Raw genomic sequence first — 12,018 nt, 5'->3', positions numbered from 1 at the left:
TGCCTACCCTATACAGGAGTAAATGGAGAGGTACCAAGAATTTCTGAGCCATATTAACTGAGGTATTAAAAGAAGTCTGGTTTTGCTGGCTGTTAGCAAAAAGCAGCGGTATTTGTCAGTTTAGGAAGAGCACTACATTAATGCAGCTATAACGCTTGTGAAATTCTGCCTTGTTCAGTGTCATGAATCACACGGACACAGCTGTGTATGTATCTTCCTACTGATCAAAATCCATCTAAATTCCAGCTGAACCTAGTGTTTCCTCTTGGATAGGTGGCTCTGAAGGCCTACACCTAACCAATAAACACCAGATGGACAAATCTGGGTGAAATTATTAAGTATGAATTTAGGCTTTGGGAAAGGCTGGAGAACTTGTGGTCTTATTTGAAAATGAACTTTTCCTTTTGGAATGTTAAATATTATGATTGTAGTAAACCCCCAAATTTTTAAACTTACCTTAAAACACTGAAAACCTCCGGCTGCTCCCATGTTTTCAAGTGCTGAACAATACTTGCTTTGTCAAACTATGTCAGCAGACTGGACTTCCTGCTGGTAAGTATAGCAGTGCTAAAATGGTAGTGCTTACCATGACACACCAGAGAAGAAGCTATGAAAACTGGAAGCTGTTCCTAAAAAACTGTTTTGAAATATTTCAATTTTCAAATAAAAAAAAAAAAAATCTTCACTAAGTAGATTTGATAGTTTTCCCTCACACAGCCTGGAAAAGGACTTCTGTAGGAATCTAAAAGCACACAAAACTTCATGACACAAAAGGCAGTAACAGAAACACTGAGGCACACAGGCACAGAGCTTGCAATACCTTCATATTAGATGCCTCAGTTTCCAGTTTTGTTAGGTGATTTGAGTTATCCTCTAGCTCTTGCCGAAGATTGGAGTTCTCCATTTTTAATGCCTCAACTTGCTTTAACAACTGATCATATGAAGCTGCGGCCATCCTGGGCTACCCTCAGCCCTAAAAAAAGTAAGAGAAAATATTAAATGTAAACATTTTAGAAAAAAACCCCAAATTTATCTAACCATAAAATTATCGCTCTCTTTTTCCCCGTTTACCACTCAACTTTCTAAACACTTAATTTGAATCCATTAAACCAAACTATTAATGCCTAGAACTAATGCCAGTTCAAAGACTTTTTTCAGTGGGCTTCCATTTGATACACATGATTAAGCAAATGAAAGAAGTTCATTAACAATTGCATTAGGTATTAGGGGAAGCCAAAATGCATGAAAAGAAAATCATAGCATCATACAAAAGCATCCTTACTATTTGCATTTCAATTCTAACACTGAGAAACTATGCAGATAATAGACCATATTTAATCATATTTGGACAGACAACAAGCACCGTCAACCATATCTAAAAGACACTGCCTACTAATTTTATGACACAAGATAGTCACAGATGTTCAAAATTCCTAGGAATAGCCCACACTAAAGGAGATGTTCTATGAAAGGCAAACAGTAAATATTGAGGAATTTTAACAGAAAAAAGCATCAAATGTAGTAGTAACCAAGTCTTCTGTAAAAAGACCCTCTAAGGCATAAAGATTAAAACAAATATACTTCAAAAATTCCAACATAAGAAGTGGTCATATTGCACAGTAGAATAAAAAGATAAAAGGTTATTCTTGATATCAAGATATCCCATATTATTTGGGGTAATATTGTAACACAAGTCCTAGAACACCACCACAATTATTCAGCCATTACAAAGGAGAAAGAAACAAATACTCCAATTTAAATAATAAAATACAAATTGTTTCCCACTTTCCAAACCAAAACCCATCAAAGTTGTTCATCTAACAACATAAGTTAACCAAAACATGGCTAACCACATTTGAAGCTCTTTACACTTGAAGGTATCGATTTCTTATTCATTAGCTATTCAAGAGAATAAACGGAAGCCTAGCACTTCATATACGTACAAGTTACCCTTCCAATGTCGTCCCAGGAATTTCCTAAGTATGCAGCCTGTAACTCAAAGGAAAAAAAAATATAAAAAGCTTACAGGACAACATTCCTTTTCATGGTTACTATAGTATTTTGGAAAAGATGAAATAATGGTCTTATTTAGCTTTTTCTGTGTATCTTCTCACTCAGCCTTTGACCTTACTGCTTGTGTAACTCCTTATGTAATCAACTTTGCTCTTCCAGACGAATCTTAATTGAATTATCCAGCCCACTAAAAAATAGGTAACATTATTCAAAAAGGTTTTAGTTCTGCAATACAAATTTTGAAAATCACGTTTAACCTTTCTAAATTTAAACTCAACAAAACGTAAAGAAGAATAAATACCATTGAAGACAGGAACAATAACAAAAGCTGTAGTGCATTTGATATGACTAGTTCATTTCCTTTTCAAGAAGCAAGTCTTCATACCCTAAGCACCTGCCATCAAAGCTCGGAGAAGGAAGAAGCCTGCCACTTATGGAATTGTGATTTCCATGACACTACCAATAATCTGAAGAAAAAAAAACCCTAACAAATTTATTTTTCAACATTTGGTCATGCTTTACTGAAGACCTCATTTTTAGAGAAATGAAGGCAATCTGAAACACCTACTCTATTCTGTGAATTCTGTGCTTTTACCATCAGGCTGTTTCACCTAAAAGGTGGAGAGCTGTCAAAGAGAGTTGTAACAAAACAAAACAACAACAAAAAAGAAAATTAAAAAAACTTCTAAAAAATCAAAAAGGACAGACTGCTTCTGTTCCATTTAATGTATGTTTTTGTTTAATATGTAACAGTTTCCATTTTTATTAATAAAACCAACAGTTGTAGTTCACATTTCTTTTCAGAACATACACTGCATGGACAATTCTGCACAAGCCCAAGGAAAGGCAGAGAGAAGTGGAAACATTCTCACATTAGTTGTCATAAATTAGTATCGTATTGTAATATTGATAGACTCTGTTGGTTTCAACTCAAGTATATTACACATCTATTCAGTTACATCTAATTTACAGAAGCTGTTGTGTGCCATGTATTTGATGTGCACTTTGACTCTAGCTAAATATCTTTTTTTCCCCATTATTTTAATTCATTATTAGTATGAAAGGATAGGTAATGATAAAAAATACCAAGTTTTTCCATTTTCTGTCCACACTAAGGAAGTCTCACTCACAAATTTGGAAGTTAAAACAATCAGTCACATTAACAAGACACATACACACAATGAAGAAAATGGAGAAAACTGAATGAGGGGAGCAGCTACAGTAGAAAGACAGCAACCGCATAGCTCTGATATCTTACATGCTAAATAAGCTTAAAATATACTTATGTTAAATGTGTAAGGATACAGTTTCTGAAAGGGAGGTGTGGTTTGTCTTCTCCCCCTCCTAATCTAAGTTCCTAAGCTTCCTTTTGCATATTCTATTTTCATAACATGGAAGTAGGACATCACCACTGAGAGACAGCATTCTGCCTCAGACTAGGAGTCACTTCCTGATTTATTCAAATGTCAAACTTCACTCCGTGGGTTTTCAGATAAAAAAAATTGAGTCAGCTGATTATCACAAGATGGGTAATCCACAATATCTTCATTTTTTTGCAAAATAGATGCTCAAATGGGCAGGAAGCGACACTGCCACAGGCAGAAACTCACTCCTGCCAGTTTGGCATCCGGCAGGAGCCACGCTGCCCGACTGCAGCTCTGCTGGCTGCTGAGGCGCTTGCCGGAAAGGCGGCTGCACCAGCAGGAATCGCAGCAATGCCCGGCAGCTGCTCTCTGCTACCAGGGCATTCGCATCGGCACCTCAGGATACAGCACGAATTTTAAAGAGAACCTCCTGGGGGCGGGGGCTGGGTGGTGGAGCATGTCGAGGTTTGGGCAAAGTGTGATTGCAGTCAGTACATCCACACTGAAAACTGGACTGAAGGCAGCCAGTCTCACGTTAGTAATACGCTGCAAGCCACCTAGGCATCTGCTTCCAGCAATGCCTGCCACCCCACCGGCTGAGGCATCTGGACTTCTTGGGGGCATGCAGATGTATACCTGCCTAGGCCCTCCAAGATAATTCTCCTTTTTCCTGCCTGTAAAGGAAGGGCTACCATGTATTCAAGGAGAACAGTAAACTACTTCTTAGAAATAATGGATCTCACCTACCCCAACTGCACCAAAGTGTTTGATACAGTGCCACATGTAAAACCAGCCACAGTTATAATGGAGACAAGCTGAAAAACTGTGTATGGGTAAGGAGTAGCTCAAAGACAAGATGACACTGGGCAGTGCTAAAAGCCAAATTGTGAGGCTGGAGGCAGGTTGTTAGCAAAGTTCCCACAAAACTAGTCTGCAACAGGTATTTTTACATGTTTCATTATTGACCTTGGCACAAGAAGTGACATCAAAACATGCTCCCATAAATTGAAGAGGCTTTGCAAGGTCAGAGGGCTACGTGTAATACGCAAGGAACTTGATGAACTGAGAAATGGAGCAGTAGAAACAGGGTGGAATTAAATAGCATAACAATGTAAGGTCACTCATGTAGGAATCTTGTCACCTCAAAGCAGCGAATGGGGAGAAGCAACTCGAGCCTCTCAGCAGCCAGCCTGCAGGGCACCCGGGCACTGCCAACACAAGACTGGCACAAGGAAAGCAAACACCGTCCCGGAGTTACCAAGTCATTTTACAAAGACGTGGGTAAGAAAAGTGAATTTAAGTGGGTGCAGAGAAAGATATCAAGTGATCAGGGGACTAGAGGGTCTCTCAAATGAGAAGAGACTTGATGAGCAAGCCTTTGCTGCCTCAGCACAAGAAAGGCTGGAACAACACAGCTACACTTTGTCATTAAGGAGGGGAAAACACTCAAGAGGGAGAAAAATATTTATGTTAAAACACAATACTGACACAGAACAAATGGGTATAAATCCGTCATTTATCAACATAGGCTGGCAACATCCATTAGAAGTTGTAAATTCAGCAACATCCTTGCCTAGCTCACTGCACAGGAAGGAACTGGACTTAGCGGTTCAGAAATCCGATCCTTACATTCCTAAACTTAAATACAGAAGAACACTGTATTTATTTTCATATTGCCAAGCTATTTGTATCTTCTTCTCCTGAAATAATGAAATGCCAAAGCCATTTCATGAAAGACACCATTTTTAAATTTTAAAATAGGGGAAACAGACACAGGTAATGCATTATCACAAAGCAGCTTAGGCTTTCTGATGCTGAACACTGCGACACCTCTCAGGCACTTCGTAGAGTGAAATCACAAGGCTCCATTACACACCAGCCATTCCATGTATATTGAGCTAACACCCTCAAAATTAAAATCTGCCTCTCTTCTGAAAACAGGTTGTTACCAATAGCCTCAAACTAGACACACCAGATCAGAGTTCAGGTCCCAAAACTAATCCTTGGATTTATGCTCCAAGTTATTTGAGTACAAAAAAGCGACTTTGTTTTTAAACACAGAATTGGTGGCATCAATAGAAATGGACTGTATTGCTGCATCCCCTTCTTGTAATTTCTCAGGGGTCAACACACCTACCTTGGGGAAAGAGTCAACCTCTGTACCCTCTCAGCCAGACAGGGTTCACAGCCACATATCGCCTCATTCACAGTAGAAGTAACCAGTAACCAGTCAAAATGAAAGCAAGGAATAGTTTACATGGGGCCCACTAGCCTGAAGCTGTACTACTGCACATACACACACAAACATATTCAAGGGGCCAGAATGAGCTGAATCAAGAATAAATCACTCTTCCAACCTGTACAAAATCACTACAGTGGGGAGTGAAGGGGAAGGGAAGAGGCAGAACTCTGGGCTGCAATACCCATTTTATATTTTACCCAGCCCAAGGGAAAATGCATGACACATGCAACACAACCCACCTTTGCAAAGTTCAGTACTATGCTTCAGTCAAGCTCCCTTTTGCACTCTTAACTGCATTTCTTCGCAGAATAGTCATCATTCAAAGGGAGGAATGGAGATACCCCTTCCTCTAGATTTACTCCAAGAAATAACCCTCTTGGAATACAGAAACTTTGAAATTTAATTCCCTCATTGTAAGAAGCACCTAAAATCTAGGTCTCCTACTTCCCTGACCCATATTTCTCATCATTAAGAGGTTTCCTCTCCATCTCCTACCAAAGTAAGGTGAAATAATGACAAGAAATTTCGTGCTTTACTGAATCAGCAGTTTGCATGAATACACACATCAAAGAAGAATTTCAAGCTGGATATAACTCTCTTACACACTAAAATAAAAATTAATGAGAAGCCTAAGTTTATGCAAATGTACTGTTAACGTTTAGATATGCATTTTTCTACATAAAGAAAACTATACCAGTAACAACTGCCCAGAAATCAAGACCTTAGATGTACACTTTTTAGTCCCAAATCCCAAAAGAGAGGCAAACCCTCCAATATTCTCTGAAAACATACAATTTTTTATTAACCAGAGAATTTTTTTGTTTGAAATCAATAAGCATACATACTCAACACACCCTAAAGAGGTTCTACTTAAGAACGCCAACACTTTGTGATACATTAATTACATCTCCTTATGAAAATATTTCAGACTCCCATTACTATTTTTTTTGTCCATAAAAGCTATCATTGTTACCAGAGCATCCTGTTTTTGTAACACAACTTTTGTAGAACAAGTTAGTCTTAGTCTTTTCAGAACAGAGGCTAAGAATAATCTAAGATAGAAAACCCTACCATGTGTTTTCTCAGCAATAGACAGAGACCTAGCGCTGTCGATACCTAAAGCTAGGTAACATTTTTAGATAACCACAACCTATTTGTTTCAATTTTAGAAATCTTCAACGGAATAATTATCTGTCACCCACAGTGACTGCCTGAGGGTAATTTTTTTTTTGCTTTTTGTTAGCAAATCAGTTGTACAGCTATTTCAGACATCATAATCAGTGAAAAAAGGCAAAACTACTTTATTCAGCAAGGCCCAATCAAAAAAACACCGATGTCAACCAAGGCTCCTGTTCATGTACTTGATTTTGGATTATGAACTTTGTTGACAGTAGTAAATCAGATGTTCAGCTCTCTAATAAGCAAACAGAATTTAGTGTTCTACTACCGCCACCAGTAAGCAGATGTGCTCCCGTGCCCTGTAACTGAAAATCTTTCACAATGTAGTTTATCTTCTTAATATAACAACTCATAATCATTTTATCTAAAGCTCATGAATATCTAGATTATCATTTATCATTTAGTAAAGTTGGAAAGGACCATCAATTCTGATTTCTTTCTACATCCACAAATTTCACCCAGCTATTCAGTGCTGAGCCCAATATCTTACCCTTATTATTCTTTACCATTCTGTCAATTTTTGTCATTCATTCCCATGTGACTAAGGGGGAATTGTTTCTTCAAGGGCATACCACACTGAATACAGGGAAAAAATAGTCACAGCATCACGAGACTTTTCCAATTAGTTTTGCTTAAATACATTTAAAAACAAGTTTTTTGAAGCACTGGGTCTAGGGCTTCCGACTTGGAAGCAGTTAGTGCTAATGCTGGGACAGCTGGGAGGGCCGCACCAGTGCCTGCCCCCAGCTGTCTGCCCTACCCATCTCCGCAAGGTTCCCACCCAGGGAAGAGAGAAGGGCTCAGCTGTTCAAGTGGCAGCTGCCTAAACCACTGCAGATTACTGCCTGACTACCAAGGTAATCTGAAATAGGTGTTGGTTTAACTGACTATGCTGGGCCATTAACCACAATGGTTCAGCAGCTGTTACATGGCTACTTTCAAGAGAGGGGCAAGGCTGACAGACGGGGGCAAAAATCCAGCACAGCTGTTCTAAGGTAAGCCAGCCCCACTTACTAACTTCAGCCTTAAATGGACCATTTTCATACAGTTACCTTTATCAATACACTCAAGAAAATACAGCAAGAGGTTTTTTGGCCATTCTTATTTTGAACATATCAAACCATGCCAATTTGCATTAATTCAATTTCTCTGTTGACTGAAGCCTGTATCAGATTTTATGTTATTTTGTTTGAAGCTTGTCTTCAGGTTAAATGGTTTATATGTAAATATCCTTCTGCTTGTCCTTTTTCAACTCCATGAAAATATCAGCACTTCAAGTGCTGTGTTTAAGAACTTAAAAATGAGTATCAGTGGGCCAGGGATTGTCTTACCCATTTCAGTTTGGGGCAAGCTTTCCAGGCTTGCCGATTTAAAAATATTTATCCTTCACAGTCATTGTTCAATACACACCTTTCCCACTCACTGAAAAATATTCCATGGGCCTCAGATTGTAAAAGTCCATTATCCTGATTCTTTCCAGATAGAGCAGAAAAATTATATTTCTGCTTTCTCCAGCATCAGACTGAACAACTACGTTATTTCCATGTGGTGATAAGCCTATGCTTTATTAAAATGGATGTTGTTGCCAGCATATTCAATCCTCCTATCCGCACCTGCATTTAAGAACAAACCTCAAAACTTCTAGTCAGTAGCAACTAGAAGGGAGGCTATTTTGTTTGGTTTTTCCTCATCTGGGCTATGTCGGCACACAAGTATAATGAGGAGTCTGAAAGTGCTGTAAGGCTTTGGGCGTGGCTGAAGAGAATTAAGAAAACACTCGGTACAGAACAAGAATTGCCCATGAGTGGAACAGCAGATCTGGTACCTTCTGTCCATGTCCTCATTCATTCTGCATTAGCATGCTCAGGTCAGAGGGATGCAGGAAGGAGCAGAAAACAGCCATCACAGAAAACTGCTCTTCATCAACTTGTTTTAGCAACAAGGGCTTTGATATCAGAAAGTGAATTGCAAGGTATGTAACACTACTCCTTTTAATAAATTTGAAAAAGCTGACATTGAAAAAAATTGACAACAAATTATACCAAATGATAATCTCTAGATTAGGTACACTCTGAAATCCTGGGGTTTTCAGCCATGTAGAAAAAACAAGGGCCAGATTAAAAGCTATTACTATTACCAGTTATCCTAATACAATGTGTGAAAGGGTTAGCCCCTTTAAAAGGAGGCCACACAATTTTCTCTAAACCTCAGCTGCATCAAGAGGATTTTCTTCTTAGTTTTTCCATCCACTTCTGCGTGAAGGTTATCTTTGTGGACAGCAGACTAAAACACTGAAGTGTTACTATACCTGACCTTCCTAAATCCTTTTGACTGGGGGGGCAGGGTAGAGAGGATTTTGGTTTTGTTCTTCCATAATTTAACTCATAACTTGGCAAGAGCTTTCAATTCATTGTTGTATTTTGGGATACTTCAATACTTGGCCTGTACTCATCAACCACCGTAAGCAGAAGCATCATCTGTTCTTCCTAACTAAAACATAACTTGGCTGATAAAGGTTTGAAATAATAAGTGTTCCATGTTCTCCACATTCCTTAAAAGACCAGGAAAAGGAAAGAGAAGATGATGGCTGAACTCTTGGTTTGCCCTCATACAGGTCAAGTATGATGGGGGTCAAGTGTGTGTGTGAGAAACAGAAATGACCCCATGCTTAGGATTTTACTAAAGAATGCTAACAATCCAAAAAAACATCCCTATTAATAAAAAAAAAAAAAAAGAGTGAAATCCAGAAGTCATACATTTCAGGCTATGAACAGTTGAGTTCAGCTTCTGTTACACCACCAAGAAAAAAGCCCCACTTCTTCCTTTATAATGCTGGGTTGGGAAGTTTCTTAGCTGGTTAGTCATGCTGCATTCAGAATACAACTGTGAAAATACGAAACATGATTTGCATTTAAATACTATATTGAACACAAAGCAGCCCAGACATAATTTGAATCATAACTTATATTGGACCAGGGATGATTCACAAGCCCGAACACTCATTCTTCACGATGATCATCTTTGCTATTCATGGCTAACTGTGTATGCCCTTACTGCATATGACTTGCTCCTGTTTACTTTTATATTTCTCAAACTTTTAAGGACTCAATTCTAGAAAGTTTAAGCTATTAAGAAGTCTGAGACCAGTTATTATTTTCCTATTTTAACCGAAAATACAAATTAAACTCAAAACCACTAACATGAAATACATCAGCTTTAATTAAAAAAGAAAAACTATTATTTTATAATAAAGAAGTATTTCCCCATATTAGGTGACCTATCAGGGTCATCTTCAGGGTTCTCTTCAGCACTTGTAGGGAACAGAAGACCATTTGTCTTGCAGGAAATACATCAGCATCTGTTCACAGAGGTTCTGCACGAATTTTGGAAAACCACCATTGGAGACTTGGTCTTCACTGACAACAGCTTATTGTCACAGCACATCGTTAGTAGTTTAGCCTATTTTAAACAGGATTTCATTGCATTGATGAAAAAAATAGTTAATCACATTTCATCAACATAAACATTTTACCAACTGAATTAAGACATATTGAAATCCAACAGAAGAATTTAGAGTCCAAAGGGACCGATTTTAGCCATATGCCTTTCCAAGTTATGCTTTATTCCAAGCTGATGATATACTAATAGTGTACTATGACAACATGTATCAGAACATTTATCATAACCAAATATTTTGTACAAATGTTTTGGCAAGTATCACGATAGTATTTCAGGGATGACTTTTAGGAAAGTCTGCACTCATAAATAAAGTATTCTATTTAAAAGTGATCTTTTATTCAAGCCGCATTTTTAAGAGTGTGACTACTGTTTCTTCCAGGAACTACTCCGCTTGTTACACAAAACAATACTAAGACTGTTTGTTTTTAAGACTTAAAAAGGTACAGGAAGAATCATCACCACAATAATCACCATAATCACTACTGTGCCTTTGTCACCCTCTTTCCTTTCACAAAAAAGTGGTGAAAACACCTCTGCACCTACTGTGTCTTCTAATATTTAAGCAACTGTAACGAACATTCAAAATGTTACAGGAGAAACATCTAGCATCACCAATTTACCTTTTGAAACCAATTACCCCAAATGGCAAGTCCTCAACTGATGTTTTAAAATTTAACACCATCCAAAGCCTCTCTTACTGACAGACAGGAAACGTATGATTTTAAAAAATAATGGTTCATACAGAAAATGTTTTGAGGGGATGTTTACTATAAAGCAGAAATTTAAACTCAGTAAGTTAAACTTGTCAACTTCAAACCTTTTTTGTGCATCATTGTATTTAACAGAACTGAGAAGGAGGAAAAAATCTTTTACCAGTTACTTCCAGTCTCCTTAAAAATACAGAAGAGTTTGGTTCCAGGAAGCTACTTTCAGTACATATGTTTATGTGTATTTTCAAAGAACTGTAATTTTGACACAGTATTCATAATTCTATTAACTGCATTAGAAGTAAGAGAAAAAATTGACTAAATAGTAAAAACCAAGTAGAAAGAACATTAAGGAGCACTTTCAACAGAACAAACAGCACAGGGGGGAAGTATTTAAAACCTGAAATTGATCTATATTCCATTATTCATGTATGCACAGTAATTTACTGAAAATAATTCTATGCAAACTAAGAAGCTGTGTCTTGCTACACCTTTAAAAGGCATGTTTCAGTGTATGGCTACCCAAATCAAGTCAAAACCGGGCTCCGCTGATCCCCTGAAGAAAATCCTATCAAATGAAAAACGCTCCTTACAGCTCATAGCCAGGGTCCTCCATGCAAGTCAACAGGAAGGATTTTAAACGTTGACCCAAACAGTGACGAGGATGAAATAATCTGGCAGCATACGTGTCTTCCAAAAATCACCACAGATTTTTGCAAAAGCAAGGAGCCTTCTGCTGGCAATGACCTAATTACTAGAATAAAAGCTGCGTATTTGACAAAGGGAAAGAAAGGACCCACTGCTTCATACATAATTTATTAAGATTTCTCACAGCATTCAGGTTAAGTCGCAGACCCAGGCACCTCTTTGTGATGTTAAATAAATTTGTAAGAAGTCAGCGGATCCCTGGGCGCGCAGGAGGCGCGCCGCTCCCCCCAGAGCGCTCCTCGCCAGGCCCGCTCGCCGCGGCTCGCCGCCGGCCGCCCACCCGCGCCCGCCCGGCCTCCCGACCCCGCGGCTCGCCCTTCCCGGCGAGGCGGACGCGCTGCCGCAG

General features: G+C 38.6%; 1 protein-coding gene across 7 annotated transcripts in view; it reads right to left on the bottom strand.

The window, feature by feature from the left end:
• Positions 1-12,018, bottom strand: part of APC (APC regulator of Wnt signaling pathway) — a 98,474-nt gene that overhangs the window by 64,381 nt on the left and 22,075 nt on the right. For 5 of the 7 annotated variants that reach the window (XM_075526749.1, XM_075526755.1, XM_075526752.1 and 2 more), the window contains one exon: positions 821-973. In XM_075526749.1, the coding sequence (XP_075382864.1) occupies positions 821-955 (135 nt within the window). In that variant the 5' untranslated portion in view covers positions 956-973. Of the gene's footprint in view, positions 1-820; positions 974-1,943; positions 1,968-2,026; positions 2,174-12,018 lie in introns of those variants that run through there. The other 2 variants (XM_075526751.1, XM_075526754.1) reach the window with 2 other exon arrangements.

Source organism: Mycteria americana, chromosome Z (genome assembly GCF_035582795.1).
Source record: "Mycteria americana isolate JAX WOST 10 ecotype Jacksonville Zoo and Gardens chromosome Z, USCA_MyAme_1.0, whole genome shotgun sequence".
Classification (NCBI taxonomy): Eukaryota; Metazoa; Chordata; class Aves; order Ciconiiformes; family Ciconiidae; genus Mycteria; species Mycteria americana.
The sequence above is the reverse complement of the archived record's forward strand: the minus strand, read 5'-3'. Positions and strand labels throughout refer to the sequence as shown.